The sequence below is a fragment of the Archocentrus centrarchus genome, chromosome 20, assembly GCF_007364275.1.
Source record: "Archocentrus centrarchus isolate MPI-CPG fArcCen1 chromosome 20, fArcCen1, whole genome shotgun sequence".
In the NCBI taxonomy this organism is placed as follows: domain Eukaryota; kingdom Metazoa; phylum Chordata; class Actinopteri; order Cichliformes; family Cichlidae; genus Archocentrus; species Archocentrus centrarchus.
Window position 1 is genome coordinate 22,712,483 of NC_044365.1, and position 27,996 is coordinate 22,740,478.

Genomic DNA, 27,996 nt, shown 5'->3' on the forward strand with positions numbered 1-27,996 from the left:
GACACAGATTTTTATTTTCTTTAGGAGATACAAAAAAGTGTCAGTAAATAAATACATGCCTTAAAAAAATTACAAATATAAATAAGCAACATTCATAAATATATAGCATGTACAAAAATAATATTCTATACATTTAATGCAATAATAAAAGTTAGATTAACAATTAAACAATGAATTGAAATGATCATTCAAAGTCCAAACAGTAGCCTTGTGTTTACCTGCATATCAGGCAGATATGCCCACTGTCAGAGACCTGCACCCATAAATGTGTTGCACTATGGGAGCTGACTTGCCCCCCAGCTCTGCTCCCAGCTATATTTATCTCCACCCTCACCATAAAAGGCTGTGACTGCAGCTTGGACACTCTGGCTAAGGCCAACATTATTTTTGTTGTGTAGACCGCAGCCCTGTGCGTACCTACCTGTGGGTTTGCTTGGGATATCAAGCTTTGAGTGTGTGGAAGTTGGACCATCTTTTCCTTTAAAGCTTGAAGTTGAGAGGGTTTGTCCAGAGTAAGTGGCTACTGCGGGGGTAAGATGTGATATGCAAGGTTGTAGTTGTTGCACATGTCTGTGTAAGCATGCTGAAAAAGTGCCTGATTGCCTGAAACTGTATATCATGTCTCATTAGCTGATGTTGCAGGTTTGATTTGAAAGGTTTTATGATGATTCCCATAAATAGTCTTTGTTGATCAAGGAAATATTATGTAGTTTTTGCTACCATAGCTTTAATACACTTAGTATAGATTATTTTTTCCACCATGAGAATTAGACTAACTATCCATGTTCAGCAAAAAGAGTCCAAAAGTTTGTTGTGAATCTGCCCTGTATTGACAAGGAATCCACATGCTCTTGACCACTAACTAACCTGACAGACAGATAGACAGGAGGAAACTTGGAAACTCAGGGCTCGTACGAGGAGCGGCCTGCAGCATGTCTGGATCTATACCGTTCTACCAGAAGCACCATCGCCACTATGACCGAGGCTACCGTAGCAAGGAGACTCAGTCTAAAGTGAGTCAGTACCAGTCCAGCAGCAGATACAGTGCTAGCGGCAACACCTCTGCCACCAGCAGGAGCAGGGGGTAAGGAGAAGGAAGGGGAGGTGGATCAACTTCATCAATCCTCTTCTTTATGACAGAAAAGCCCTACTACCTCCCTAACACCTACCCCACCCCAGCTGATCAGGTTCACCTCCATCACCCTTGTGAGATCACCTCCCTGACACAACTTTGGGATCGTCTTTCCTTGACACCAAGTAACCATCTTACTCCCCCTTGAGTTTTCTTTCACCTTGATCAACCCGAAGATTGAAAACAGCTTTGAATCCTGCATGAAACTCTTTGCATGCAGCCTGAGATGTCCTTTGTGTTCTAATGCATGTTGACTAAGTCTTACCTTTGACACACATCTAGGAGGGTTATGGGAAGTTCTTTCTCTTTTAGAGGAATGGCAGTCATTAGAACAGATGCTACATTATGGTACAGCAGAGCTTTGTGTTATATACATTGACTGAAATAGCATCTTGACCTGTGTGAAAACCTAGAGTGAAAATAAGAAGAAATAGTTTATCACTCTTGTCCATTTGAAAACTCAAGTCCTGTGATGTGACTCTCTAAAACCTGATCACATTCATATTAATTAATATCTCTTGGAAACTCTGTAGCTTCACTTTATTTCCAAGAGACATGATGATAGTTATTCATGAGCTGTTGATTTGTCATCAGTTTCCCTGACATTTACAGGTTGGAGTATATTGAGCTTTTCTGTGCAGGGAATACCAAAGCACCCAGTTCACAGTGAGCCTATCTGTTAGGGTCCTTAAATACTCTGGCCTGGAGAGTGTGAACACGTCAGAGGGCTTAGGTTTTACTATCTCATCTTTGGTTTTGGGCAGCTCACCAGGCCCAGCTCTGTATAGAGGAGAGATGAGGAGCATTATGATGTGACGATCAGGGTGGTTATGACACTGCTTTTATGGCAAAGATGGGACTGCATTTATGTGGTCGTGGGAGCTTCATGTCATGTGGGATAACCTTCACTTCACACTCTCTCATATTATAAATCAGCTTAAGCTATAATTCCAAGAATGATTTTGGAAATGGTCAAAGGGAAAGGGACACTGACCTGGAGAGATGTAGGAAAAATGAGGGGCAGCTGCCCTATCACCCTTCTTGCCTCTGCATTCTTGTTATCTCATTCTGCGAATTCCCACCAACTATTCAGAGCTGCAAATAGTGGTGACGCACAAGCTGACGAAAGACAGGCTGCCTTTCTAGCCTTACCTACACCCAGACACTTTTGCATATAAGCTACACTGATGATACAAGAAATTTGCATCAGTGGTATACGACCCAGATGGGACTTGAACCCACAATCCCCAGCTCCGGAGGCTGATGCCTTATCCATTAGGCCACTGGGCCATCTGGCTTACTGTAGTATGAAAATGTTAAGTGAGTGGCATGGTTGGATTTGATATTTTGGTATATTGTTCTGAGTTACCAACATAGATTGCAGGAAACTCATTTGTTAATGTTTTTAGTGGTGTCAGTGTTGTCTTTCACATCATATGGCTGTTGCCAATGTTGAAAATGTAATAACTGAGGCGTACAGAGCTGTAGAAATGCCATAATTATGACTAAACCGACTCCACTACTTTCCAGTTGACCCATAATCTACATTTCATCCACCCCTGGCCTTGGTTTTATCCCCACATTTTCATGTCATGTTGTTAGTTGCACTGTCTGGCTGTGTGCCAGGCTGATGGTATTCTGTATGTCTCAGACTTAATGTGTCTTCACACTCTGGCCTGGAGGAGAGCAGACTAAGCCCTTTACCCAAGAGAGCCAAGCCATCTTACTTGGCTGTGGATAAAGACAACCAAATCATCGGCTATGTAGTGCCTATCTTCAGGGGCAGGTAATAACTATCCCGCAATGTAGAACTGGAAATCCAAGATTGCTTTGCAACATCTTAAAGTTTTTAACACTATGCCTTGCTTCCCACATCCAACCCTGGCTCTGCTTTGCTGCCTCCTAGTCAAGCGTTTGCTACAGGACTTTCAGATACAGAGGAAGCAAGAGTGCGAGACACTGCTGCATACATGGCCCGCAGGGATTTGTTCACCAGTGGTCTGGAGATGGAGAGGTCTGAGATCATCTCCAGGAAGGAGGCCATGCGTGAGTCGGCTGAACGCATCTCTCTGAATAAAAGGGTCAGTGTTGGAGTCCTTGCTGTTTTGAGATCACACAGGGCAGCCATGCAGTCTTTTAAAGCAAGCACGGAGAACTGCTTAGAACTTTAATAAGACAGAACTGGGTCTCAGGGTTTGTCTGTAGTAGCGTGTATTTGTTTGTATGTGCTTGAAAAAATCTGCATACTTATTCTATTTGTGGCATTACTGTATATTGATCTTCTTGACATTACTGACCGAATTCTGATATTTCTGATATGACAACAGGCACTTATCACAGTGTATCACTGGGTCACAGAAATGCCTGTGTAGCATTTCTATAATATTGCAGACTTCCATTTTAAGTGCAGATATAGCCTTTATCTTTTGTGAGACCCCATATGAAAGTTTCTTAAGCCTGGATTATATTTTTCATGAGTCTGCTAGGGTCCACTTGGGTCAGATTGATGCAAATATCATCATCAGATGGTGAGCGCGAGGGCCTGTACGGATGTCTGCATGCCTGCCTGGTTTTTGTGACTACGCAAATTTGTCTGTGGAGAAGTTACATTACAACGCACCAATTACACATGCACCCCAGGTTCAAAGAAGTATAACAGGAATGCCTACTTGGTCGTCAGGTCTCTAGCTGTCCGAGTATAAGCCAGGCTTTAGTTTTGACATCATAAATCAGCAATTGGTATTTGTGATATTACAGTAAACTTCTACTTCAAGTTTGTGCTTTTGTTCCAACTGGTCTCAGTCACAGACGGTGCCCATAATTCCACATGAACATACTATTTAGTATACTAAAATAGTACACAGGATTTTTGAAGTATCCCTGATTCAGTAGTATCTACTTTATAGTACAAATAATGCGCACTAATTCCAAGATGGGATGAGACAGAAAATTTGCTTAGTTACTTAAAAGAGAGTAAGGAGGGAACAAGGAATAACCTGTTAGTCAAGTTGGATACGTTTCCCAATATAGGACTTTATGGTCAATAATAATGTATTATTAAAGAACCAGCTGGGAAATATATTAGTGAATAATTAGGTAACTATGGTTAGGTAATTACAAGTTAAAAAGTTTCAAATCTACATAGCACAATGTTTCACTTTACTGAAGGTGACACAAAAATGGTAATTAATATTTAATAATCATTAAGTAATGAAGAACTACTGAGTAACTGCTAATTTTGATGCTTTACTCTTTACTTTACTTAACAGGACAGAGGAACGATGGGAAAGTGGTGATGCAATCCTTAAACTACTGAGTAACTTTAAGTATAATGTCTGCATTGTATTAAAATACATTTTCCTGAGATGACACGATAAAAAAAAAGAAGATTTAGGTGTTTTTTCTAATACAAGGTTTTTTAAAGAAACTCAGAAACTGAGGCGTGGAGTCAATGTAGATGAAGCAGACTTAAATCAAGTGAATCAGCTAAAAGAAAAAAAAGTACAAAATTCATTTTATACTACATTCTCTAAAAATTATTCAGGGACTGCTGAGTAACAGCTTATTAAGATATTTTGATACTTGGTTTAAAATTTGTTGGGGGTAATTGTAATGTGAGTAGTTTCTGTTTTGGGCAGCTCAGTGTTTGGTGGAGCATGTGAATTTAGAGCAATTGATTTGCTCCTCACTTGTTCTTTAGTAACTAAGTGAAAAAAAAAAAATCCATATTCTAATCCTAATATCAGGCTACACAACACAATGGCATATTTTTTTATTGTAGCAAAACTGACCACGGTCGATTGCATCAGAGCTCGGGAATGTTGAGTGTCTGTAGCTAAGTGGTTGTTATTACTACCTCTTACACAAGAAAGTTATTTATGTCCCTGGATGATTATTTGGAGTGGTACCCAGCCATTCAGTGAGCATCATGAAAAACCACACTTGCTCCCTCGCTGCATTTATCTGTCTGTGCTGCCACACAGCCTTACTACTGGGTGAGAAATTCTTCAGGAGCTCACGTTTCTTCAGACACAGGGAAGCAGTGTCTCATTGGTCATATTATGTGCTAAGCTACTGCATAGTGAACAAGTAGGCAAGACCTCAACATCCCATCTATTCAGAGGACATCCTTACAGTTATAATGTGAGAAGATAATACCTAAAGTAGATGGGCTGAAATTTAGTTTAAATTTATCTGTAAGAAAGGTTTGTTTTTGCTTCAAATTCCTGGTGAAAATGGGGCAAATGTTCTGCGTGGTGCAGTTTATGTTTGGTAAAACGTAACAACTGTCCTGAGTGATTTGCTCTATCTTTAGATCCATGAACACGAGGAACACTTCAAGCGCATGAACGAAGACAGCCTGATGCACGCCCCGGAGTTTGTGATTAAACCTCGCTCCCACACTGTGTGGGAGAAACAGTGTGTGCGGCTGCACTGCACTGTCAGTGGGTGGCCTGACCCACGGGTTGTCTGGTAGGTCACCAACAACATAACCCCGTAGCTTTCCTCTCTGTCCTTTCAAAATCCTCTTTATTCCCTTGAGATCCATCTAGCTTGTGTGGTTTCCTCTCTTGATTCTATTTTATTCTTTTCAAACTTTTGCGTTTTTTCTTTGGTCTGTCTTTCATGTTATCTACCTCCCACTAAAAGGTACAAAAACAATGTGGCGCTTGACCCCCTTACCAACCCTGGCAAGTACAAAATTGAGAGCAGATACAGCGTGCACTCACTGGAGATTAACGGGTAGGTATAGGCTCTCCCACATGCAGTACTTGAAGTAGATATTTCTCAAGAAGCCACAGGACTTTTGTGCCATAGATTTTTATGGATCTAATAAAAGTTTTGTAAAAAGTCAGTATTTTCATGCAACTTGTGAAAAATGCTGTTTTTCACATTTTGTTTGCAAGCTATATTCATAAACTCTATGATCTCAAAACACATTCATAGATACCTAATAATTAGTGCCAAATAACAGGCTAATAAAATACTAGAAATTTCACTCACCAAATCTCCCAAACTGAAGTAGACTTTTTGGACAGCCTGTATCACACAGCACGCCATGTCATTTGTCAGCTAATTCAATTAAAAATGTTCAAACAGACACAACCACAAAAAACATATTGGAGAAGTCCCTTTCAGTGACTCAGTTAGCAGGGATGAGGCCTACCAGACGGGAGTATCAGCTGCAGCTGTATTTGGACATCTGCCAGCTGAAGCAGCCATGCTGCCAAGTCCAGTATATAAAATCACCCAGAGTTATTATGAAGGCTGTAGACAGGCTTTTTAATAGTGTAAAGTTGGGAATTTCACATTAGTCTATAGTCACTTTGCAAATAGCCTCTAGTGGCCACTACAGGAACTGCAACTATTGCCACTTGATTGTTTCAACCCCAGGGCTGAAAAACAAAGCCTTCCATGTGACTGTCTATTTAATTACTACTTATTCAAACTAGTTAATGTTTCTGCTCAGTCCTTACCATCTTAGTGCAACATGTCAACACTTCACACATCAGATTGTTTCATGTACAGAAAACCACAACACCTGGTGCAAATGACATCACCACTGGTGTCTATTTTTTGCCAGACTATTCCTGGCCAGGAGTGATGGAACGCTTTACAGTTGGAGCTCACATAGTTGGTATTATTTACATGGCTGAGAGGACTGAGGAGGAGTTGGGGGAAGGGGCACCATACACGTGAATCCTTAATCAGCTGATGCTCTCCTCTTTCAGATGTGATTTTGATGATACAGCTCAGTATCGTGTCTCTGCCATGAACTCCCAGGGAGAGCTGTCTGCCTTTGCCTCCGTTGTTGTCAAAAGTAGGTTTCAATAAATTCCGCAACAAATATTGATGTAATTCCAATACGCTCATTATTCCAAAATCATATAAAATCACAAGAAATCAGCAGTAATTATATTCTCCTAATCAACTGTTTAAAGTTAGTGTGTGTAAAATTTGGCAACTTAAATTTGAATTTGTGTGAAATAATAATATGAATTTAGTCCATCAACTTGATAAAGTCATAGAACAATCTGTGAATGCTGTATGTTTTAATAGTGACTACTTCTGCTCTCCATAGGGTTCAAAGGTGAAATTGATGAGTCCCTCCCAGCACCCAGGCGTAAGTGTGAATTTACTGCCACTTTTAATTAATTCATTTATTAATTTTTTTTTTCAGGCCACTAGAATATAGACTTTATCCAAAGACTTTATCCAAAAATATTATAAACAGTAACTTGCTAACATTAGCAAATAAGCAGGCACTAAGAAACTACAGTTACACTACAGAAAACAGTGGGTGGAGATCTTGACACAACCAAAAATATTACAACCATGTACAATGAACTTGCAGTCTCATTGCTTTTGAAATGGTTGCTTTGAAGACAAGGACCAGGTCTATGACCACCTGCATTCAGTTGGTGTCTTCAAAGTGACTTTGGTGACTCAAGATGGTAATAAAATGACAATAAGATGGAATCAGTCTGCTATTAGTCTGCAATCAGTTTACGGCTGAATGGGTTCAAGTTGGCAATTACATGCAAACTGTTTGTGATAATATAGCAATTAACTGAAAAAACTGTAAAAAAAATCTGTTACCATCTGTTGCTATCTACTCACACAAAAATTCACATCAACTACTTGCATTCAGAATCCAGCCAGAGCCTCAAAGATTTGAAACAGAAATTCCTCCACAAATAATGATGTAATTGCTGCAGGGTGGTGATTTAATTGCAAAATGACAGAGGCAATTGGCAACCTTACTTATATATTATTTCATACCAGCTGGCAACCAGTTAAGTGGAGTCCCCTATAGCAGAGAGACACATCGCAGATGAGTTGCTCTCATTGCAGAGCCTGAGATTGATTGCATCGTGTTGGCAAACTGTTTGTGTTTATAAATTAGATGGCAGTTACATGCATTGATTGAAGTCAGTCTGAGTCAGACTGTGATTATTTGGAGACAGGTTGCTTCCCAGCAGGCAACCAGTTGCCTTGTGATTGAAAGTAGCTGCCCACTGCTAGAGGGCGTTGTACACTCTGGGTGACCATTTGGCCACTACAACTACTTGCAATCAATCAACAGCAAAAAAAATATTCAAAGCAATCAGTTCCTAGTTATAAGGAGGTTGCCATTCTCTGGGCCATTAACCAGTTGACTGTCAACTTCTTCTACTGTGTGCAACTACATTGGCATGTACCACACAGCCTTTTGCTAATAAAACAGCTGCCTGCAACATGATGGAACACTAAATCTGTTGGCAACAATACCAAAGACAGCAAGTTCAAATGGATTTAAAAGCACCACACAGTAAACAGCTGTGTACTAAATCTAATTAACCCCAGTGGGGAGCAGGGTGGTGGGATGTTATAGGAGAAAAGATTTTGAGTGGAAGAACAGTGGGTGCTATTGCGCTAACATTTTGTTTTGTTTTGTTTTGTTGGATAATGCAGGGGCCATTACTGAAGGTAAAAGGGTCAGAAGAATGTGGAAATCATTTGTCCGAGCATGGCTGCTTTTGACTGTGTAGAAATTTCACAGTAAAGTTCATAACAGTCTCATGAAACTGCAAAGAGTAGTTAGTGTGGAAAAATGTACTAATTTTTCAACATCTCTGATTCAAAACCACCACTGTAGTAGTATAAATTTTGATTAGATCATCCGTCTGTGTGTTCGAGTGTTTAATGCATGAAAACATGAAGTGTTTCCACAGTTCTTTTTGTGAGCACTGCACTGAAGTTTTCGAATCACTATTTTGGTCTGTATTTGTGTCTTTATCCTTCATTCTTTCTTTATACATGCTCACTTTCCCTTCTTCCACCTGGCTGCAAAACTTTGGTAATTGATGTGTGCGACACTTTGCTGTTCCACTTGATTTGACCTCACTAGTCTTTTCCTTTTCTATGCAACCTGTTTAAAAATGATGCAAGCCAAAGCTCTGACTTTGCTGTAACATCCTTTGTCTATAGTTGGCCCAGTGTCGGAGTACGGCATCACCTTCCAGACTCACATTGTTGATAAATTCGGTGTATCGTTTGGAAGGGAGGGTGAGACCATGAGTCTGGGCTGTACAGTCATCATCTACCCTGCCCTGCAGCGCTATCAGCCAGACGTGGAGTGGTACAGAGATGGTAGGGAGGCTTGCTGTGATACTAAGCCAGTGGATAATGCTTGTAGCTTTAAATCTGTTGTTCTCTGTACATTATGTTTACATGTTACCTTTACATTTTACCTTGCTAACACTTACTGGCCTGCATTCCAGATGTTCTGCTGTCTCCCTCCAAATGGACCCACATGCACTGGAGTGGCGATCGAGCCACTCTGACACTCACACACCTCAACAAAGAGGATGAGGGCCTCTACACGCTGCGCGTCTCCACCAAGTCTGGATATGAAACCTACTCAGCCTACGTCTTTGTCAGAGGTGGGTGCATCCTCCCTAAAAGGTTTCTTGTCATCAACTCAAAAAGATTCTCTTCAGATTCTCCTTTAATTGAGTTACAGATTAGGCTTTAGCTTCATGTATAAATATGCAATGAGTCATTTGTTTGGTCTGATGCTGGCAGCTGAATCTGGTACCTGTACACAAATTAATGCAGCATATCCAGAAATAGTCTACATTTTCAACCCCAGCTGTCATGCTGACCGATTTTCAGCTATTTTGTGTCTCTTCTAAACTTATAAAAGCCAGTGTTATATATCTAAGATACTTTCCCACAGAAATTTTAATGCAGTCCATGTAAACACAGTCTCGATGGACTTCCTTAACTTGGTTTCTGTCTAAAGGCCCATCAGATCTAGGTCAAAGTCACAGCACCATGTCCCCTGGCACCTGATGATGCTATGGCATCTAAAAGTCAAAGTGTCTGAATGTGAGTGATGGTTTTAAATAGGATATCTCTAATAGATACACCACTGGGTGGCAACTCCCTGGCATCTGTTCGAATAGCATGGAAAAATAGGTCACAGCAGCTTATCTTTGCTGTCTTCGGAGACAATCTGACCTTTGAAGCTTCAGCTTCTACAAAGGAACCATGCTGAGTATGAGGAGGCTGAAAAATAGCCTCCTCATTGTCCTGTTAGAGTTCAGGGTTGAAAGAGTTGAAAGAGTGGCTATGAGCTCAGATGGATCTGGTAAATACCTGCTTTAAGGAGAAACAACAGACGGCCCAGTTTCTTTACTGTGCTCTCTGGATTTCTTTATGAGCCAGTGAACAACCAGCTCGTGTTGTTTTCTCTTCCTGATATCTCAGCACGCTGTTAGCACAGACCAAGGAGAATAAATAACATTTAATTATGCTTTTGTACAAAACAAATCTGTCAGGTTGTAAAATACAGACTTTCAACCTCCACATGTACAGTTAAAATAAAGCTGTCACTTTATTCTAAAAGCTTTGTGTCTTTTCTTAGTGTCCTGGCTTTACCTACAGATGACGGGCATCTTTGCTTTCTTTCACTTCAGCGCAGGCTTGTGATAATTCTGTCCTCCTGCTTTAGGCTTGCGACTGATTTGAGGACCCAAAATATTCCTGGCATTAAATCCTATAGCTGCACAGTTCACCCACATGGTCCACAGACTATAAAGCAAACATCCAGTCAATTTATTGCAGAAATAAAGCCATGTTCAGAGAAAGTACTCACTCTGTCCTGATGGTATTCTTGTATCTGTTAGATGCTGATGCTGAGGTCGAAGGAGCTCCTGCAGCCCCTCTGGACGTGCGCTGTCTGGATGCCAACAAGGATTACATTATTGTCACATGGAAGCAGCCAGCTGTCGATGGTGGCAACTCCATCCTGGGCTACTTTGTGGACAGGTTGGTCAATGTGTTGCTCCCTGTGACTTCAGCTTCCGAAGCTAAAAATCGAACTGGATAGACAGAGAAAGAGCTGCTGATACAAAATGTAAAACTTCTTCTCAACTGAAAGTCAGAGGAATGAGGCAGTATAGTATCGGTGATAAAATGTGACAGACTAATATTTTAATGTTTATGCACAGGTGTGAGGTTGGAACCAACCACTGGATTCAGTGCAATGACACCCCGGTGAAGTTTGCCCGTTTCCCCGTCACTGGCTTGGTGGAGGGCCGTTCTTATATCTTCCGTGTGCGTGCTGTAAACAAAAGCGGCATCAGCCGCCCATCCAGAGTCTCAGAGCCGGTGGCTGCAATGGACCCAGCTGACCGTGCCCGCATGAGAGGTACTTGGCAACGAGAGGACTTTGACCTTATCATGATTCTGGTCAAAGATGTCCAGTCCACAAACGCTCGTAACCATTTGTAAGGATTTTGGAGAACAAATGCAAGAAGTCTGTAGTTAGCACTGGGTGTCAAACAATGTACACCACAAAACTCTGAAAACATGGGAATTTCCTTTACATAGGTATCTTATTTAGATTGTTGTTTAGGAGTATTTTATTGTTACTGTGAATGTTCAGTTTTTAAAGGCTTTTCTATGACCACTGTCAAAGGTTTTTGATATGAAAACGGACTGATTCCAAGTAGTGGCCACTGAAGCAAAATATAGAAAACATTTAACCCACCCAAAATCTGATAATGACTGATAATACTTCTGTGCTGATCTTTTCTATGTTCTCAGGTACTTCTGCTCCCTGGACTGGCCAAATCATTGTCACAGAGGAGGAGCCTGCAGGTAGGAAATCAGAGGTTTAATATCATGATTTAAATCAATCAACAGACTCAAGCAGAAGTGGATTATAAAGCCCTCCAACTCTGGGTCCACCTGATTCAGGCTTACTAACCACACTGAATGAAGGAGAAGCACCTGTTTTGTGTTCCTATGCTGATATGACTTCTGTGTGGTTATGTGACGTCTGTTGCAGCAATAAGCAAAATTAAATGGAATTCTTTTCTAGTTTGCACACTATTATGTACATTTTATATATGCCAGTAATAAAGAAGAAATGATAACATATCTTAAATGGCTGCATTTTCCAGTGAGTGATGGATATGGTCTTAATACATTCATTTGGAGGTGAAGGGTCCATTTTTTTTTTTTACTATGGAGACCTAATTCTATCTCTTTTGACCATCAGAGGGCGTTGTTCCTGGCAGACCGCTTGATCTACAGGTGACAGAGGCAACCAAAAACTATGTGGTGCTGAGCTGGAAGCCACCCGGAGAGAAAGGCCTTGAGGGCGTCATGTACTATGTGGAAAAGGTAAGTTATTCCTCAACCTTTCCTCAGCTACACTTTAACTAAAACATTTCTCTTTTCTATGCATATGAAATTGTTACATGCCTGTGCTTCAGTGATCAGTGACAGTTTGATGTTTTGCTCTTTGCCCGTCAGTGTGTTTCCGGTACAGACAGCTGGCAGAGGGTGAACACGGAGATCCCAGTAAAGTCTCCTCGCTTTGCGCTGTTTGATCTCGCAGAGGGGAAATCCTACCGCTTCCGTGTCCGCTGCTGCAATTCTGCTGGTGTTGGCGAGCCATCTGACCCCACTGAGGCCACCACAGTTGGCGACAAGCTTGGTCAGAAAAGAGACACGTAAACATAGAGCATTAGGATTAGGCCTTTTAGATATTAAAAGCTTTATTTATCACATATTATCAGGCACACTGGTCCCAGATTTTTTTTTGCAGCATCACAGTGACAAAAACCACGGAAATGACTCCATCACAGACCTCTGATCTGATGAAACTTTATTTTTAGTGCCCAAAACATTTGTACAGTACTTGCATACATGAATGAGCCCCAAAATGTAACTATTCTTGTCCCCAGATATCCCATCTGCCCCAGGAAAAGTTATTCCCACTAGAAACACAGACACATCAGTTGTTGTGTCCTGGGAAGCATCTCGTGATGCCAAAGAGTTGGTGGGATACTACATTGAGGGCAGCATTGTGGGCAGCAATGTGTGGGAACCATGCAACAACAAGCCCGTAAATGCCACCAGGTAAAAACAGCTCCACTTGCTTTCCTTGACCAAATTCTGATGCAGATTCATGGCCACCTCATTGCATGCATTTGCAGGTTCATCTGCCACGGTCTGATCACAGGCGAGAAGTACGTGTTCAGGGTGAGGGCCGTGAACGCTGCAGGGATCAGCCAGTTCTCCCAGGAGTCAGAGCCTGTGGAGGTGAAGGCTGCTATTGGTGAGTAAATACACTTCTAAATACAATAAGGTAGTGTGGTAATCAGAGGATGTTTATAATTTTGCTTTATCATGTGAGTTATATTAAGATTTGTTAGAAAGCATTTTTAAAAAACTGTTGGTGTTATCTTGCACATCTCTGAGCCAGTTGTGCTGGAAATTTCAACACAGCACAACTCTTGGATGCACTGAACACCACAGAGTGATCACTGCTCTTATTAGTACAGTCTCTGTATGGAAGAAGTAATGTGACAAGTGGCTGTTTCTCAATATTTTAAGTGTGTTCTAGGCTACTACTGTTCTTTCAAAACATGTCTTCAACTCCCCCACTTTCTCCACCATTGTTCCACTCTGTCACCCTGTCACTCTTGTATGCTCTGCCTACTTCCTACCCTGTCTAGCCACACCTGCCCTAGCACCTCCTCCTCCCTGCACAGCCTGAGGCAGGGCTGGGGGTCGGGACTTGTAGACTTCCTCTAATTTGGGTCAGTTTGATCCAATTCAGCGGTGGTTACAAAGTAGCTCAGTGTCACACATCGCCACTATCACCCCCATTTCCCCCTCACCTGTCTTGGGCACAGGATGTGTCGGCAACCCCACATTAGTGCTAAAGGTACCTCCACTCGAACCTCTCCCACCCTCTGTTATAACTGGCAGTGGTATTGTTCCGTTGGACTTATTATACTTTATAAGTCAGTATTTTCACATTATTCCATAAACTATATTAAACTGTTGTCTAGATCTAACACGTACTTTGCAAGCCAGCAACAGAAATAATGCTGCTGTTGTAACAATGATGCTGTTTTTAAATTCCTGCACGTGTTCCCTAATAAAATCTCTCTGCTTTATAATAACACAACTTTCAGCCTTTAGATGTCACTCATTCACTGCCTAGCTTTGTGCTGAGCTGCATGCTCTCTTATCCCTTATGAAAAACTCTTAGTAAGAATGCCAGTGTACATATTTTTGATGAAGACAGATGTGTTGGTAATGTCACATCCATTTATTGCTAGAATATCGTGTTACTTTACCATTGGTTTCAAGGGTGACTCATCATTAGAAAAACCTGATTCCAATTATATTAACACAGCTGAAAATTGTTGTGCGGATTAAAGAAGCGATAAATTTGGCTAGATGAGTATCTGGAGTGTCAGCTTTTGTGGATTTGATTATAGTCTGAAAAAAAAGAACTGTCTTCTGAAACTGCACAAAATCACTCGAACCAGAACAGAAAGAGAAGTGATGCACAAATGTGCAAGAAGACAATTACATAAGGGTCTTTAGTTTAACAAATGAATGCCTTACAGGCACTTAGCTGAGAGCTTGAATAAATTGTACCCATAAGAACAGGATTATGTTGGTTTTTGAGGAGTTTGTGGCATTTTTCCACTCTGTCTTAATTTCTTAGGACAAAAATGTCGTGTGAGTTTCTGAAAGAAATTCTTTTTCAGGGTTTTTTTAAGACTGTAACTGAAACCATAGAGACTGATGCTGCAAATGCAAACAGATTGTTTTTTTGTCGGTTTTTTTGGAATTGGGGTTGTACAATGTGCCACTACAACACTGAAATAACTGTTGCAACAGTTATTTCTTTCAACAGTTGAAAAACTCAAACTGATTAAAACGCGACACTACCTCCCACGCATTAGATCATGGTGTGCTGTTTCATTTGGTCTCGACATACAACTTAGGTCATTTTTGGAGCTGAAATCTAAGAGATGATGGAATCTGCTGGCATTGTTTCTAAAGTCATGAGTTTTGTTTTTTTTTATTAATGGTCAGCTGCACACCCACATAATTGGCCGGCTGTTCTGTGTTACATGCCTGCATGCTCCCATAATCCCAAATGAAGCCTGCTAACATGGATGTCACCTGTTGGCCATCTTGTCTTCATTTCCACTCCCAGTCAGATGAAGACATTGTTCTGTATTCGACTGCCAGCTCAGTGAATATTGCTTTTTCATGCGTTTTGCTTGTTTCTTCTTATCTGGTCTCTTAATGTTGTGAGATTGAGAAAAGAACTGTGGATGGATCTGTGCCTGTTTTAAAAAGCTTCTTCTGCTTTTCTCTGCTAACACCCGTAGGGGGTGGCATCCTACACGGTGTGTTGCCGAAGATGGGGCCGGGGGGTAACGTGGGACGACTAACTGAGCACAGGCCACGCTGGACGGGCACGCATGAAACTGTCCAGTTCCCCTCCGACACTATGCAAAAGCGCAATAAAGCTCAGGCTGACACTGAAGCCAGGGAAGGGGTCAGGGCTGCTAGTTCAGACCTCACAGAGCCTGACCCCAAAGACAGTAAAAACAAGTGGGGCAAGAGAGGCAGTGGGTCCCGGGCACCTGACCTGGCAAAAGAGCTGAACTCAGAGTCTGTGTCAGGCTCAGTTTCTGAATCACATACTGACACATTCACAGCTGCACACTTAGACCCAATAAATGCTGAGCCTCAGGACCAGGCTGTGGAGACAGCCGATGAGCCTGATGCCTCGCAGGCACGTAAGTTCTCTGTAGATGCTAATCGGGAGAAAGCGAGGCCCCAGAGAGAGTCAGCAGGTGAGCACTGGTCACAGATGGAAACCTTCTGTCAAATTCAAAGGAAAGTACAATTTTCACTCACTTAAGAGCCATGAAAATATATACTGCCTTGACTTTACATCAGTTCTGCAATAGATACAAATACTGAATTGCTCTACTTCTGTTCTTTTTTAAGGTAAGTCACTGTAAAACACCACCAAACCTGGGTTTAACTCATGCTTTCTGGCCACCACCAACCCACTGACTTATATATGTTGTGTCAATCACCTCAGGACCTGCCACCCCTCTGATTACCCAGAGCACTTTAACACACAAACACACCAAAGTAGTTCATAGCAGGAGCCCCTTAATCACACCCTGTACTTGAAAAGTGGGTCATCCAACCAAGAGAGCACTTGTGACCTGAGACCTTTTTGGGAGAGCGCTCTGAACATAATCAGACGCCCACTTCTCAGATGCTTGGACCACCTTCTCACTCCTAATCAGGAGAGGGTATAAAGTTCATGTGACTATTTGTATTTGACAGGCCCCTTTATTATGACCGTGTTACTTGATCCTGCTTTTGTGCAGACCTTTGGCTCCCAGTCACCCCTTTAACCTGGTCTCTGAGATTGCAGTGTCCTTTGTTACCATAAATACGGTGTAACAAAAGTGGCCACTTTACACTTCCTGATTCAAAGAATAGATTCTGAAATATGCTTATCTGTTTTCTGTATTTTAAATCTGAAGCTAGAGCCAGAGCTTGTTGAATCAGAGCAAAGCACACAGTTATGTTTGTTATCTTTATGGTTGCTGGCTTCATATTTAGAGTAAAGACATGACAAAGTATCTGTAGCTCCCAAAATCTCAATCTCAGTCAAGGTTACATATGTGTTGGGTTGGGTTTGACAGCATGTTGTTACAGCTGGTGTTCACCTACAACTGTCTCCACTGTCTCCAGTAATGGGACACTGAAGCTCTCACAGATGATTAGAGCAGAAGTAGAGCAGCTACGCAGCAGTGAAAAAAGGCTTGGAAATTAAAAGTATCAAATCTTTTGTAGCGCTTCAGTTTCCCATTAGATCACTCTTTGAGCTGAGGTTTTGTGGTGTTAATTTGAGATTTGTGCCTCAGCCTCTCCTGCTCCACCCTATGGCATCACCGTCCTGGAGTGCGTGCGCGACTCCATGGTGCTGGCCTGGAAACAGCCAACTTTCATCGGAGGCGCTGACATCACTGGTTACTTTGTGGATTACCGTGAGGTCATCGATGGCGTGCCGGGAAAGTGGCACGAGGCCAACATCAAGGCTGTCAGCGAGAGGGCCTACAGGGTGGGTTGATATGAAAAACTCATTCAGGTCTGAAATTATATGTGCTGACTGAGCAAAGGAGAATCCTTGTGTGTCTTTGTCCCCAGGTGTCTGACCTAAAGGAGAATAAGAAGTACCAGTTCCAGGTGCGAGCAGCCAACATGGCAGGTGTTGGCATCCCATCGCTGCCCAGTAAAACCTTCCTGTGTGAGGAATGGACGATTGCTGTCCCAGGTTGGTTGGACCCTGTGGGTCACCAACAGAGTCTGTTGGTGAAATACATGTGGCCCCCACTCCCTTCCCCCCCACCCCAACTTTGAAAATGAGTACGTAAAAAGGGTTTGTTATTTTGCCTCCAGTGTCTTTCTGGGTGTCCACTTTGGGCTGCAGGACCTCCACATGATCTGCAGATTAGAGAGGTGCGCAACGACTCTCTAGTTTTGCTATGGAAACCACCTGTGTACCAGGGCCGTGATCCTGTCAACGGGTTCTACATTGACATCAAGGAAGCGGATGCACCAGAGGAGGCGTGGAGAGGAGTCAACACCAAAGCCATAGAAAAGACATACATAAAGGTGGCCATCATGAATGCATTTCTCTGAGAGGTGTCAGCAGGCAGCTGATTCATGGGGTTTTTTTACAATTATTTTTTCCCAGATTAAGGATCTTAAGGAGGGAGTGGCGTATGTGTTCCGTGTGCGCGCTCAGAATAAAGCTGGAGTTGGAAAAGTCTCAGATGTGACCGAGCCAGTCCCTGCTGTGACCAAACCAGGTGGGATGAAATGGTTGAACATGCGATGATGATACAACAAATTCCAGCAGATAAGATTTCCTTTTTCCTCTCACCTCCTTGTGTTTTTAGGCACGAAAGAGATAGTCGTGGATGTCGATGATGATGGCGTCATCTCCCTGAACTTTGAATGCAGCAGCATGACCCCCGACTCCAAATTTGTGTGGTCCAAAAACTACGAGGAAATCACAGACACCTCCCGCTTGACTACAGAGACCAAGGGAACCAAGTGAGATAGCAGAACATTTAAAGCTAAAAGCACTTGAGTGTCCCATCACCTCTCATATCATCAATGCTGCATTTCTCTGCAGGTCTAAAGTTGTTTTCAACAGTCCCGGGGAGGAGGACATCGGAGTTTATTCATGTCTCATCACTCACACTGATGGTGTTTCATCCAGCTACACTCTCTCTGAGGAAGGTGGGTAATAAACTTCAGAGAAGAGATGAAGACTTTTAATATTTTTGAATAAAATTACATCCCTTTTTGCTTTTTCTTGTTGATTTTGTTTTTAGAGTTAAAGAGGCTGCTGGAGATCAGTCATGACCACAAATTCCCCAGTGAGTGTTTAATCTGCTGTTTCTACTTTTTTTTAGTGGTTTGTCATAAACTGGTTTTCCTCACTATTTCATCACTACTCTCTTTGCACTAGTTATTCCCCTGAAGTCAGAATTAGCTGTGGAGCTGCTGGAAAAGGGTCGAGTTCGGTTTTGGCTGCAGGCTGAGAAGATGTCCCCTAATGGCAAAGTCGATTATGTTTTCAACGATAATGTTCTCTCTCAGGGGGAGGTCAGTAAGACTATCCCTTCAAATATTTCAGTTTTATTTCTGTTTTATGCTCTAGTTGTGTTTTAAAGTAAAATATCTGTTGCTTTTTTATTTCTTTGGCAGAAATACAAGATGAACTTTGACAAGAACACTGGTGTGATTGAGATGTCCATGGACTCTCTGACCCCGGCAGATGAGGGCACATACACCTTCCAGCTGCAGGATGGGAAAGCTACCAACCAGTCAAGCCTGGTACTGATTGGGGATGGTATGTTTATCTTTACCATGTCTACACACCTAAATGTTTGAGTTGCTGCCATGATTGGATATTGAGAGCTTGAAAAAACAACTGTGATATGGATGACTGAGAGCCTACAGCCATGATTAGATATTTCCACTGAGCAGTTGAACAGGTGAACCTAATAAAGTGGCCTGTGAGTGTAGTTCATGTACCATTTGGGTATCATGTGCAGCAGTAATGGGAATAATGAAGAGTTCAGCACCTGCAACTTCTCAACACTAGAGGGCACTGAACCATTTTAGAAGTCATGTGGCTGTTCGGGTGCAGCTCAAATTAAATCCATTGTAATTTAATTAATCAAATACTCAAATATGTCACCAGAGTTTGTCTTTAGATGTTGTTTTAAAATGTAATTTCTAAAAACTGTAATATGTGTATTTGCAGTGTTCAAGCAGCTGCAGAAGGAATCAGAGTTCCAGAGAAAAGAGTTTTTCAGAAAGCAAGGTAAGTCAAACTGCTACCCACATGATCATTTTTATGACTGTGTTATTCTCAAACACTTTTTTTCTTTAACATTTAAATTCATATGCCGTGATTGTCATCATTTTAACTGCAATGTTTGTTCCAGGCCCTCACTTTATCGAGTACTTGAGTTGGGAAGTGACACCCGAATGCTGCGTCATACTCAAATGCAAGGTGAGCCTGAACTTTAGAGATTTTTCTTGCTACATTTCTTTGTTTTTTTTTTAAATGTAGCTGAACAGTGAAAGCATCATCCTGCTGTGCTGGATTTCAGGTGGGCAACATGAAGAAGGAGACCTCTGCGCTGTGGTACAAAGATAAACACCAGATCAAAGCAGACGAGCATCTCGGCTTCACGGAGGGAGTGCTGAAACTGGAAATTGCTCAGGTGAGAGTGTGAGAAAGTAAGTGAAGTGTGAATATGTGTATATATATGTCTGTTTCTGTAGTGCATAACCATCAGTGAATTCATTTGCATATATGACTGTAAATGTACTGTGCTGTTTCTGTCTGTGTGGATCTTCCTGTCCTTACCTTCCAGCAGAGACAGGAGTATATACTGTGTACACGGAGGGCTGACTGGGCACAGGTGGAAACAGTCAAGAGAAAAAAAATGCTTTCAAAATAAAATAGGAAACAAATTTGAACTGTTCTGTCCTATTTTCTCTCTTCTCTTTTCATCTAACCCATCTCTGTGCCTTACCTACATCTCACGAACTACTCACATCCCATCGTGTTGCATTGTCTGGAACGTCTGTCCTAGTATTGTGGCATGCTTCCCTCACAGGTAGTTCAGCATATAAACATGATGTCACATGTGTCCCATTGCAGCGCGACCTCCCCGCAGACACAGCAGACATTGTCGACAGCCCGATCTGGAGAAGACTTAAAGTTGGGATCAGTTATCTGTTGTGACCATGGGCCGACGGCCACTTCTGGTTTTGTCGTTTTGCCTGAGAATGCTTTTTTTTTGTTTTTCCTAAGCTGATGTTCGCCTCTTATTTTTGCGTATTTGCTTTTGCATCATATACGTGTGTTCTGCAGCTCCCCTAGCAGAAGAGAAGCGCTTGCCTTTTCAGATGAATACGCTTAATTTCCTTTCACAAAATGTCCATGGGTTAATTTGACGTTGCTGCTTTCGCTGCCAGATTTCCAAGAAGGATGCTGGTGTGTATGAGGTGGTTCTGAAGGATGACAGAGGACAGGACACCTCTACACTGAATCTGACAGACCAAGGTAGCTTTATAGAGTCATACAACAATAAAATCATAAAATAGTACAGCAAATGAGCCACTTAGGGTAATGATTTTTTTTTCTTCCTTTTAAGGTTTCAAAGACTTGATGAATGAAGTTTTCAGTTTTATCGGTAAGAAGAAATAGTTAGTCCACAGATAACATTATATGCGATACATATTTAACCCAAAATACATTAAATAATGATCTTTTTATGGTTATCTTTGCAGCCAATTCCTCCACTCCACTAAAAATCACAAGCACAGACGAGGGCATCCGACTCTACACCTTTGTCAGCTACTACAATGACCTGCTCCAAGTCACATGGCACTACAAGTAGGTTCTTGGTTAGTTGACGTAAACCAAACAAGCAAATTCTAATCAAATTTATACCTTATAGACATTTAATTTTTAGTTGTGAGTTCATTAAGTGGGTTAGCTGAGCAGAATTAAATTGCGTGTTTTTGTGCTTTTGTGTCACAAAGCGGCCTGTACTGTATGAGTGTTCTGCATCGTGTCTCTCTGACAGGGATTCAGCGATCGCCTTCTCTGACCGTATTACGAGTGGCGTGGTTGGTGAGCAGCTGTGGCTTCAGATCAAAGAGCCCACGGAGAAAGACATGGGCAAATATGCCATCGAGTTCTACGATGGAAAAGGCGGTCTCAGGAGGACTGTAGATCTTGCTGGTCAGGGTGAGACTGTCTAAACCACTGTGACTTCATACTTGGGTTGATTTGTAGGAATTATCGCCTCTCATAGACTATTTTTGTATGAATTAGATGTTTTGTATGTGCTGTTTTGCAATTATTTTATACTATGCAACACAAACAAGTGTCTTGGCCAGTAAAACAGATTCAAATTCTTAAAACCTGCTTTTATTTTGCAGCATTTGACGACGCTTTTGCAGAATTTCAGCGACTCAAGTAAGTCAATAACCAACATGTAGTTCCAACATCTATGAGGTTTTAAATGTCATTAAAGCTTTTCTCATATAAGAAAAATAGATGCAAAAACAGAAGAAATCTAAACTGTCACTTGTGATTCTCAGCATCTTTGACCTAATTTGTTGTTCCCTCTTTTTTAACCCCCTCAGAGCTGCTGCTATTGCAGAGAAAAGTAAGTCACACTTTGTTAATACTGGCTGAATTTCTTTAATATTTGGCTTTTTTGGATCTCATAATGGAACTCTTGAAGTCTCATGAAGATGTATTGCAAATATTTTGTTCTTAAATGAGTTACAAATAATGCAGCTATAATTTTTCTATGATCAAACCTAAAACCAGGGGTCAATAATTCCACTTTAATAAGGTACAATACATACAATATAACCTGTTGACTTTATCTTAAAAATTTTGCCTTGGAGAAAGTAAACTTTACATGCCTAGTTACAGTAAATTGTGTCAACTTGATTTACTTAAACTGAGTAATAGAAGTAACAAATGATAAGTCACAAAGTACACCGTCTATCAGTTCTGAGGATTTACATATCAGGACATAATTTTAAAAAATCTCGTCTTAAAATGAAGTAAATACAACCTCAGATGAACAACAACACATGACACATTACACAATGTCATTATTTACTGACCAAAAACTGAACCAAAATACAGAAGCAGAGTAGAAAAATGATTGAATGATTCAGCAGCTTGTAAACCACCTTTAGCAGCAATAACTTGAAGTATTTCTTTTCTGTATGACTTCATCAGTCTCTCACATCACTGTGGCCCACTTTTCTTTACAATGTCGCTTCAGTTCATTGAGGTTTGTGGGCATTCGTGTCTGAGGTCATGCAGCCGTTTTACCGGCACTACCTTTAGCAGGAAAACATCTCTTTATGTTTTCCTGCTAAAGGTAGCGCCGGTAAAACGGCTGCATGACCTCAGACACCTGTGTCCCCTGTTTGTTTCTGTTGTTTGTATTTCTCTTGGATGGGTGTTCTGGAACGCAAATTTCGTTATATGTTTACATATAATGACAAATAAAGTCTTCTTCTTCTTCTTTTTCATTCATTCATGCACAGCTCTCTTAAGGTCCTGCCACTGTATTTCAATCAGGTTGAGGTCTGGACTTTGATTGGACCATTGTAACACAGTGATTATTTTCTTTTTGGCCATACTGTTGTAGCTTTGCTGCTGTGCTGCATGACCCAGTTTGAACCAAGCTTTAGCTGACAGATGGCCTCATATTTGACTCTAGAATACTTTGGTAATCAGAGGAGTTCACGGTCGACTCAATGACTTCAAGGTGCCCCAGTCCTGTGCCCAAATTATTACCCCTCTACCATCTTGCTGACAGTTGGTTTGAGGTGTTTGTGCTGATAAGTTGTGTTTGGTTTTCTCCAAATGTGGTGCTGTGCATTATGGCCAAGAATCTCCACTTTGGTCTCATCTGTCCAAAGGACATGCTTCCTTGTGGATTGTACAGATGTAACTTACAAACATAAGCTGTGCCACCATGTTTTTTTTTTCTCCTGGTAACTCTTCCAAACAAGCCATCGCCTGCAGAGCCTGTAAAGTCTGAGATGTAGCTCTTTGGGGTGAATTTGGTGAAATATCCTGGGAACATTCCTGGGAAGACTAGCAACTGTCTTAAATATTTCCCTACTTGTGAATAATCTTTCTCACTGTACAATATGTCGTGTGATGTTGTTCATCTGAACTTGTTTACCTCATTTTAGGACCTCCTAAGAACCAAATTATTATTATTTTTTTTATCATGGCCTGATACAACCTGAGAGCTGAAAGAGAGTATAACTTTCTTTTTACCATGACTACAAACCTTATTGGGCCAAATTAAGTTCTGCTGAATTTTAAATTAAATCAGCTTAACCCACTATAGTTTATTCTAAAAACATATCAACTCAGAAACTATAATTTAAAAAGTCAAACCTTGCCTCTCGCCCTATGACAGCTGGGATAGGCTCCAGTCCCCCGTGAACGGGAACAGGAAAAGCAGAAGCGAATGGATGGATGGAATTTACCTTATTTTGCTAAATTACGATCATTGAAATACAACATTAATGTGTAAAAAAAACCAAGTTATTTTTGTTGTTGTTGTCCCTGCTTAAATTAACATTTGAACAACAACCCTGAACATGGACCAGAAGACGGTTCTCAGCCACATAACACAGTAAAACCCATCATATAGTCACAGCAATCGAGTTTTAAACACATTATGAATGAAATAATAATCACACACTACTAAATTAATCATTTGAAGTTAAACATTACCAGTCCATAGTTGTCCATAGTCAGAAAAATCCTGTACAAATTACTAAAATAAATCATTTTGTGGGGAAAAATAGCTTACTATGGGCATATAAAGTAAAAACACTATTATTAATTAAGTTAAATATCCTTATTCTCTTTACATAAGAGCATTTAATGTATGAAACATGCTTTTGTTTTTAAAAATAATTTATTATTAGATAATATTGTTTCTTTTCAGATCGTGCTCGAGTAGCAGGAGGCCTGCCTGATGTGGTCACCATACAAGAGGGCAAGGTAAACAGTTTCAGCTGAATTTATGTGGTTTGCACATCGTCCAGCACACTTATGCACGCCCCACTGTCTTCAACAAATAGTCTAGACCTCTACAGTACCTGCCCTGAGTGTGACTGAAATGTATTGTGTTGTGTATTATCCTCCATCCAGGCTCTCAATCTCACCTGCAACATTTCGGGCAACCCCGTACCAGAGGTCACCTGGCTGAAGAACGACAGGGAGATCACGTCTGACGAGCACTGCATCCTGAAGTTCGAGTCGGGCAAGTTCGCCAGTTTCACCATCACCGGGGTGAACACGTCAGACTCGGGCAAGTACAGCATCCTGGTGAAGAACAAGTACGGCACAGAGAGCGGGGACTTCACCGTAAGTGTCTTCATCCCTGATGAGGCGGGCGGCAAGAAAAAATAAAAGCGGTCCAAATCTTGTCGTAAATATGTAAAAATGATGCGTACTGGAAATGGTTAAAATGAAAAAAAGAAACAAACAAAAAAAAAAGGTGGTGTTGGATGGTTTGTGTAGAATTCAATCGAATAAACTCTTAAGGTGCTGAAACTGAACATGAAACATCCAAAAGTGCAGAGGAAAGAGTTACAATTATAATTAATACTGTAGCATTTGGTCCAGTAATTAAAAATCTCATGGAAGTTATGAAGTTTATTTGTCACTGCCACTATAACTGACAATTAAAAACAGGAATGTTTTTACATTTGCTTCAAATCATGCAGACTTCCCAGCAAACCACTGAGCAGTGCAGCCGTCAGATTTACTAAAACCTTTAGTTTATGTCATTAAATTATAAACAACATCTTGCAGAGATGGCAGAAAATTCAGTTCTGTCTTGCTCAACCTTCCTGAGAAAAAACTAGATAAGATAGACATGTCAGGCTCTAATCTGATGGTGTGCTTTGGAAGTAAATAAAATTTGTGGCAAAATGGTTAAAAACATGCAGTTTTGTGAGATTTTACATTTATGTTTGTTCCACTTTATTCACGTTCACTTTAAATGTAATTGTGTGTAGTGAATATTGAACTATTATTTATGTAACTCACCATTTTCCCCCAGTGCATAATTAGTGATTATTTTTAATGTTGATGCCACTGCAGTGAAAACTGTGAGGTCACTGTTAATGCCAACAATAGCAGTTATTGCTTCTCTTCCTGTTCCCCTGTTTCTTGATGAGACTAATAAAAAAAAAAGCACTTATTTCCCCACCTCCTCCACTTCTTCTGTTTCCTTTTTGAGTTGTCTCACTTTGATTTAAACCCTTCACCTTTCACCTATCACTTTCCTTTTTCACTCCGAGTCACAGCCTGAAGATCCACCACCAGCATGGACACAACTCACCGCCTTCACTGTAATCCTGATATTTGTTGTGGGACAATTGTTTGATGTATCCTCAGGATAACGTGACATTCTCTTCAGGATGAATGCTAACAGAGCAGCAAAATCAAGCACACAAGAATGACACACAAAAACAACTATGTTTGTCTCTTTCTGTGAAAGACCACAAATATCCAATGCATTTCTAATAACATAGAGACGGCTTTTTTAGTGTCCCTACACATGCAATACTGTTATGTTCTTCAATCTGATTATAATAGTAGGGTAATAACAGAACATAGCAGTGTATTTTTTACAGCTTAGGGGCTAGATATTTTTCTTTGCTACTGAAATAGGTAATGTTTTATTATTAAGTTTGCTGTAGAAACTTAAAAGTTGGTAATAGTAAATTCTTGCCTCACGTTTTGGTTCTGCTGACCCAAAGTGGTCAAATTATTAGTTAAGCAAGTTTAAATTGTGTATTTCTAGCAAATGTTTTTTTCTGTCACTTGTAAGTTCCCCAACATTATGCCAAATGGTTAAGGTATGTTTTTCTAGTCATCAGAATACACTCACTGGTCACTTTATTAGGTACACCTTGCTAGTACCCAGTTTTGCCTTCAGAGCTGCTGTAATTCTTTATGGCATCGATTCCACAAGGTGCTGAAAACACTCCTCGGAGATTTTGATTCATATTGACATGATAGCATGACACAGTTGCTGCAAATATTTTGGTTATACATCCATGATGTGAATCTCTCATTCCACAACATCCCAAAGGTGCTCTGTTGGACTGAAATCTGGTGACTGTTGGAGGTCATTTGAGTTCAGCGAACTCACTGTCATGTTCAAGAAACCAGTTTGAGATGATTTGAGATTTGTGACATGGTGTTTTATCCTGCTGGAAAAAGCCATCAGAAGATGCGTACACTGTGGTCATAAAGGGATGGACATGGTCAGCCACAATACTCAGGTAGGCTGTGTCATCTAAACATTTGGTCCTAATTTCACTGGTGCTGAGTAAAAGGGCCAAGAAAATACCCCCCACACCATTACACCACCACCATCACCAGCCTGATACAACGAGGGACAGACCCATGCTTTCATGTCATTTACACCAAATTCTGACCCTACCATCCACATGTCACAGCAGAAATTAAAACTCATCATACCAGAAAACATTTTTCCAATCTTCTGTTGTTGAACTGGTGTACCTAATGAAGTGGCTGGTAAGTGTATATCCATGTATATCATTTCACATACCCATTAACATCACAACCACAAAAGGCTACTGTATAACTGATAAGTTCCAAGAGATAATAGTTCACTGGTGCTGAACATATTCCACTTTTCAGCTTGAGAGCATTTTAAACAGAAAACATTAAATAATATGTATGACATATTATTTAATATGACAGTTTTTTATCATTTTCCCTATGAGATATACTGCTTTAGCTGTCAGTGGTAGGTCTGATCTCACTGATCTGAGCTTCATGGGTAAGTACTGTAGCTTATATCACTTTTTGAACAACCATGTGGTGGTTAAATATCATTTTAAAGCTTCTTCAGCTTTAAAATGGCTGATCACACTTCTTCAGGCTCTTCCTTCATTTTGGATCTTCTCAGGTGGAGGTCACAGAGGGGACACCTGACCTGGGGGTGACTTCATATTGGACCGATGCAGAGGGAAATGTAGTGTTTGGCTCAAACACTCCAAAGGACAAAATGAAAACCGCACTCACTGGAAGTAAAATGCAGAAGCAAAAGGGTGAGGAGGTTTTAATGAAATATATGTGTTTTCAACACTGGTGACATTGCAGAATGATGCAATTTTTCCATGACTAGCTGAAACGATTACTAATGAACATTTCCTTGCAGAATCTGTTTCAAAGTCATCTGCTGTGGAAAAGGTGGAAGACAGAGAGGAGGGCAAAAGAAGGGAGGCAAAAACTGAGGGAAACCTTTCTCATGGTGCAGAAGAACGTAAAGCTTTAGATTCAGACCAAATTAAAGATGAAAAAGCAGATTTGGTCAACCAAACACTGCCCGCTGACCAATCAGAAGCCCCTGAGCAGCCTGCAGGCAGTGTAGAGGAGTCTGAAGCAGTGGCTGAGACACAGCCTGAAATCAATGAATGACTTTAAAAGTATTATATATACTTTGTGTTTGCTGTGGGCTTATCATAACATATTAATAATAACAATATTCCACTTTGTACTAATAGAAATGGGCACACAGTTAATGGGCACACTGTTTCTACTGTTTTTTGTTTTTTGATAGGTTGTATGCATCTTTTTGCTATATCTGCCTGAATAAAGGAGCTGTTGTTATATTTATTGGATTAAATTGTTGCACTCCTTTGTACTTTATATTGTAGATTTACAAATATACAGAGTGACGCAGGCTTACAGGCTTAAAGAGGTACAGCCCTCTCTTGTTGGTGGGAAGACTAAAGCAAACGAGAAATTCTTGGAGTGAAACGGGGCAGAAATAATCCAGATCAAGTGTAAAAGTTGCAGAGCTCAGTTAACAACGAGAGTA

At 40.9% G+C, this 27,996-nt stretch overlaps 1 protein-coding gene and 1 non-coding gene across 4 annotated transcripts; one reads left to right on the forward strand and one right to left on the reverse strand.

Annotated features, from left to right (window-relative positions):
• The first annotated feature begins 310 nt into the window (after positions 1-310).
• myom1b (myomesin 1b) lies at positions 311-27,756 on the forward strand. 3 transcript variants are annotated; one of them, XM_030756304.1, is made up of 40 exons: positions 311-516; positions 875-1,084; positions 2,784-2,918; positions 3,039-3,213; positions 5,448-5,605; positions 5,783-5,875; positions 6,865-6,953; positions 7,215-7,256; positions 9,104-9,265; positions 9,397-9,558; positions 10,807-10,948; positions 11,131-11,330; positions 11,729-11,782; positions 12,186-12,310; positions 12,443-12,626; positions 12,877-13,051; positions 13,129-13,250; positions 16,900-17,096; positions 17,183-17,309; positions 17,466-17,650; positions 17,733-17,847; positions 17,938-18,094; positions 18,177-18,283; positions 18,379-18,423; positions 18,516-18,652; positions 18,755-18,899; positions 19,317-19,376; positions 19,501-19,568; positions 19,669-19,782; positions 20,226-20,285; positions 20,543-20,630; positions 20,722-20,760; positions 20,858-20,963; positions 21,157-21,320; positions 21,515-21,551; positions 21,722-21,744; positions 24,076-24,131; positions 24,282-24,497; positions 27,082-27,223; positions 27,334-27,756. In XM_030756304.1, exons 2-40 carry the CDS (start codon positions 933-935, stop codon positions 27,591-27,593), a joined length of 4,818 nt encoding a protein of 1,605 aa, XP_030612164.1. In that variant the 5' UTR covers positions 311-516; positions 875-932; the 3' UTR covers positions 27,594-27,756. The 3 variants fall into 3 exon arrangements, with proteins under 3 accessions (XP_030612164.1, XP_030612165.1, XP_030612166.1); XM_030756305.1 differs by lacking the exon at positions 20,226-20,285 and having other exon boundaries at positions 312-516; positions 27,334-27,754; XM_030756306.1 differs by lacking the exons at positions 20,226-20,285; positions 27,082-27,223; positions 27,334-27,756 and having other exon boundaries at positions 315-516; positions 24,282-24,700.
• On the reverse strand, positions 2,350-2,422 carry trnar-ccg (transfer RNA arginine (anticodon CCG)). The gene has a single exon. It is a non-coding gene; the product is annotated as a tRNA-Arg (tRNA).
• Positions 27,757-27,996: the final 240 nt, after the last annotated feature.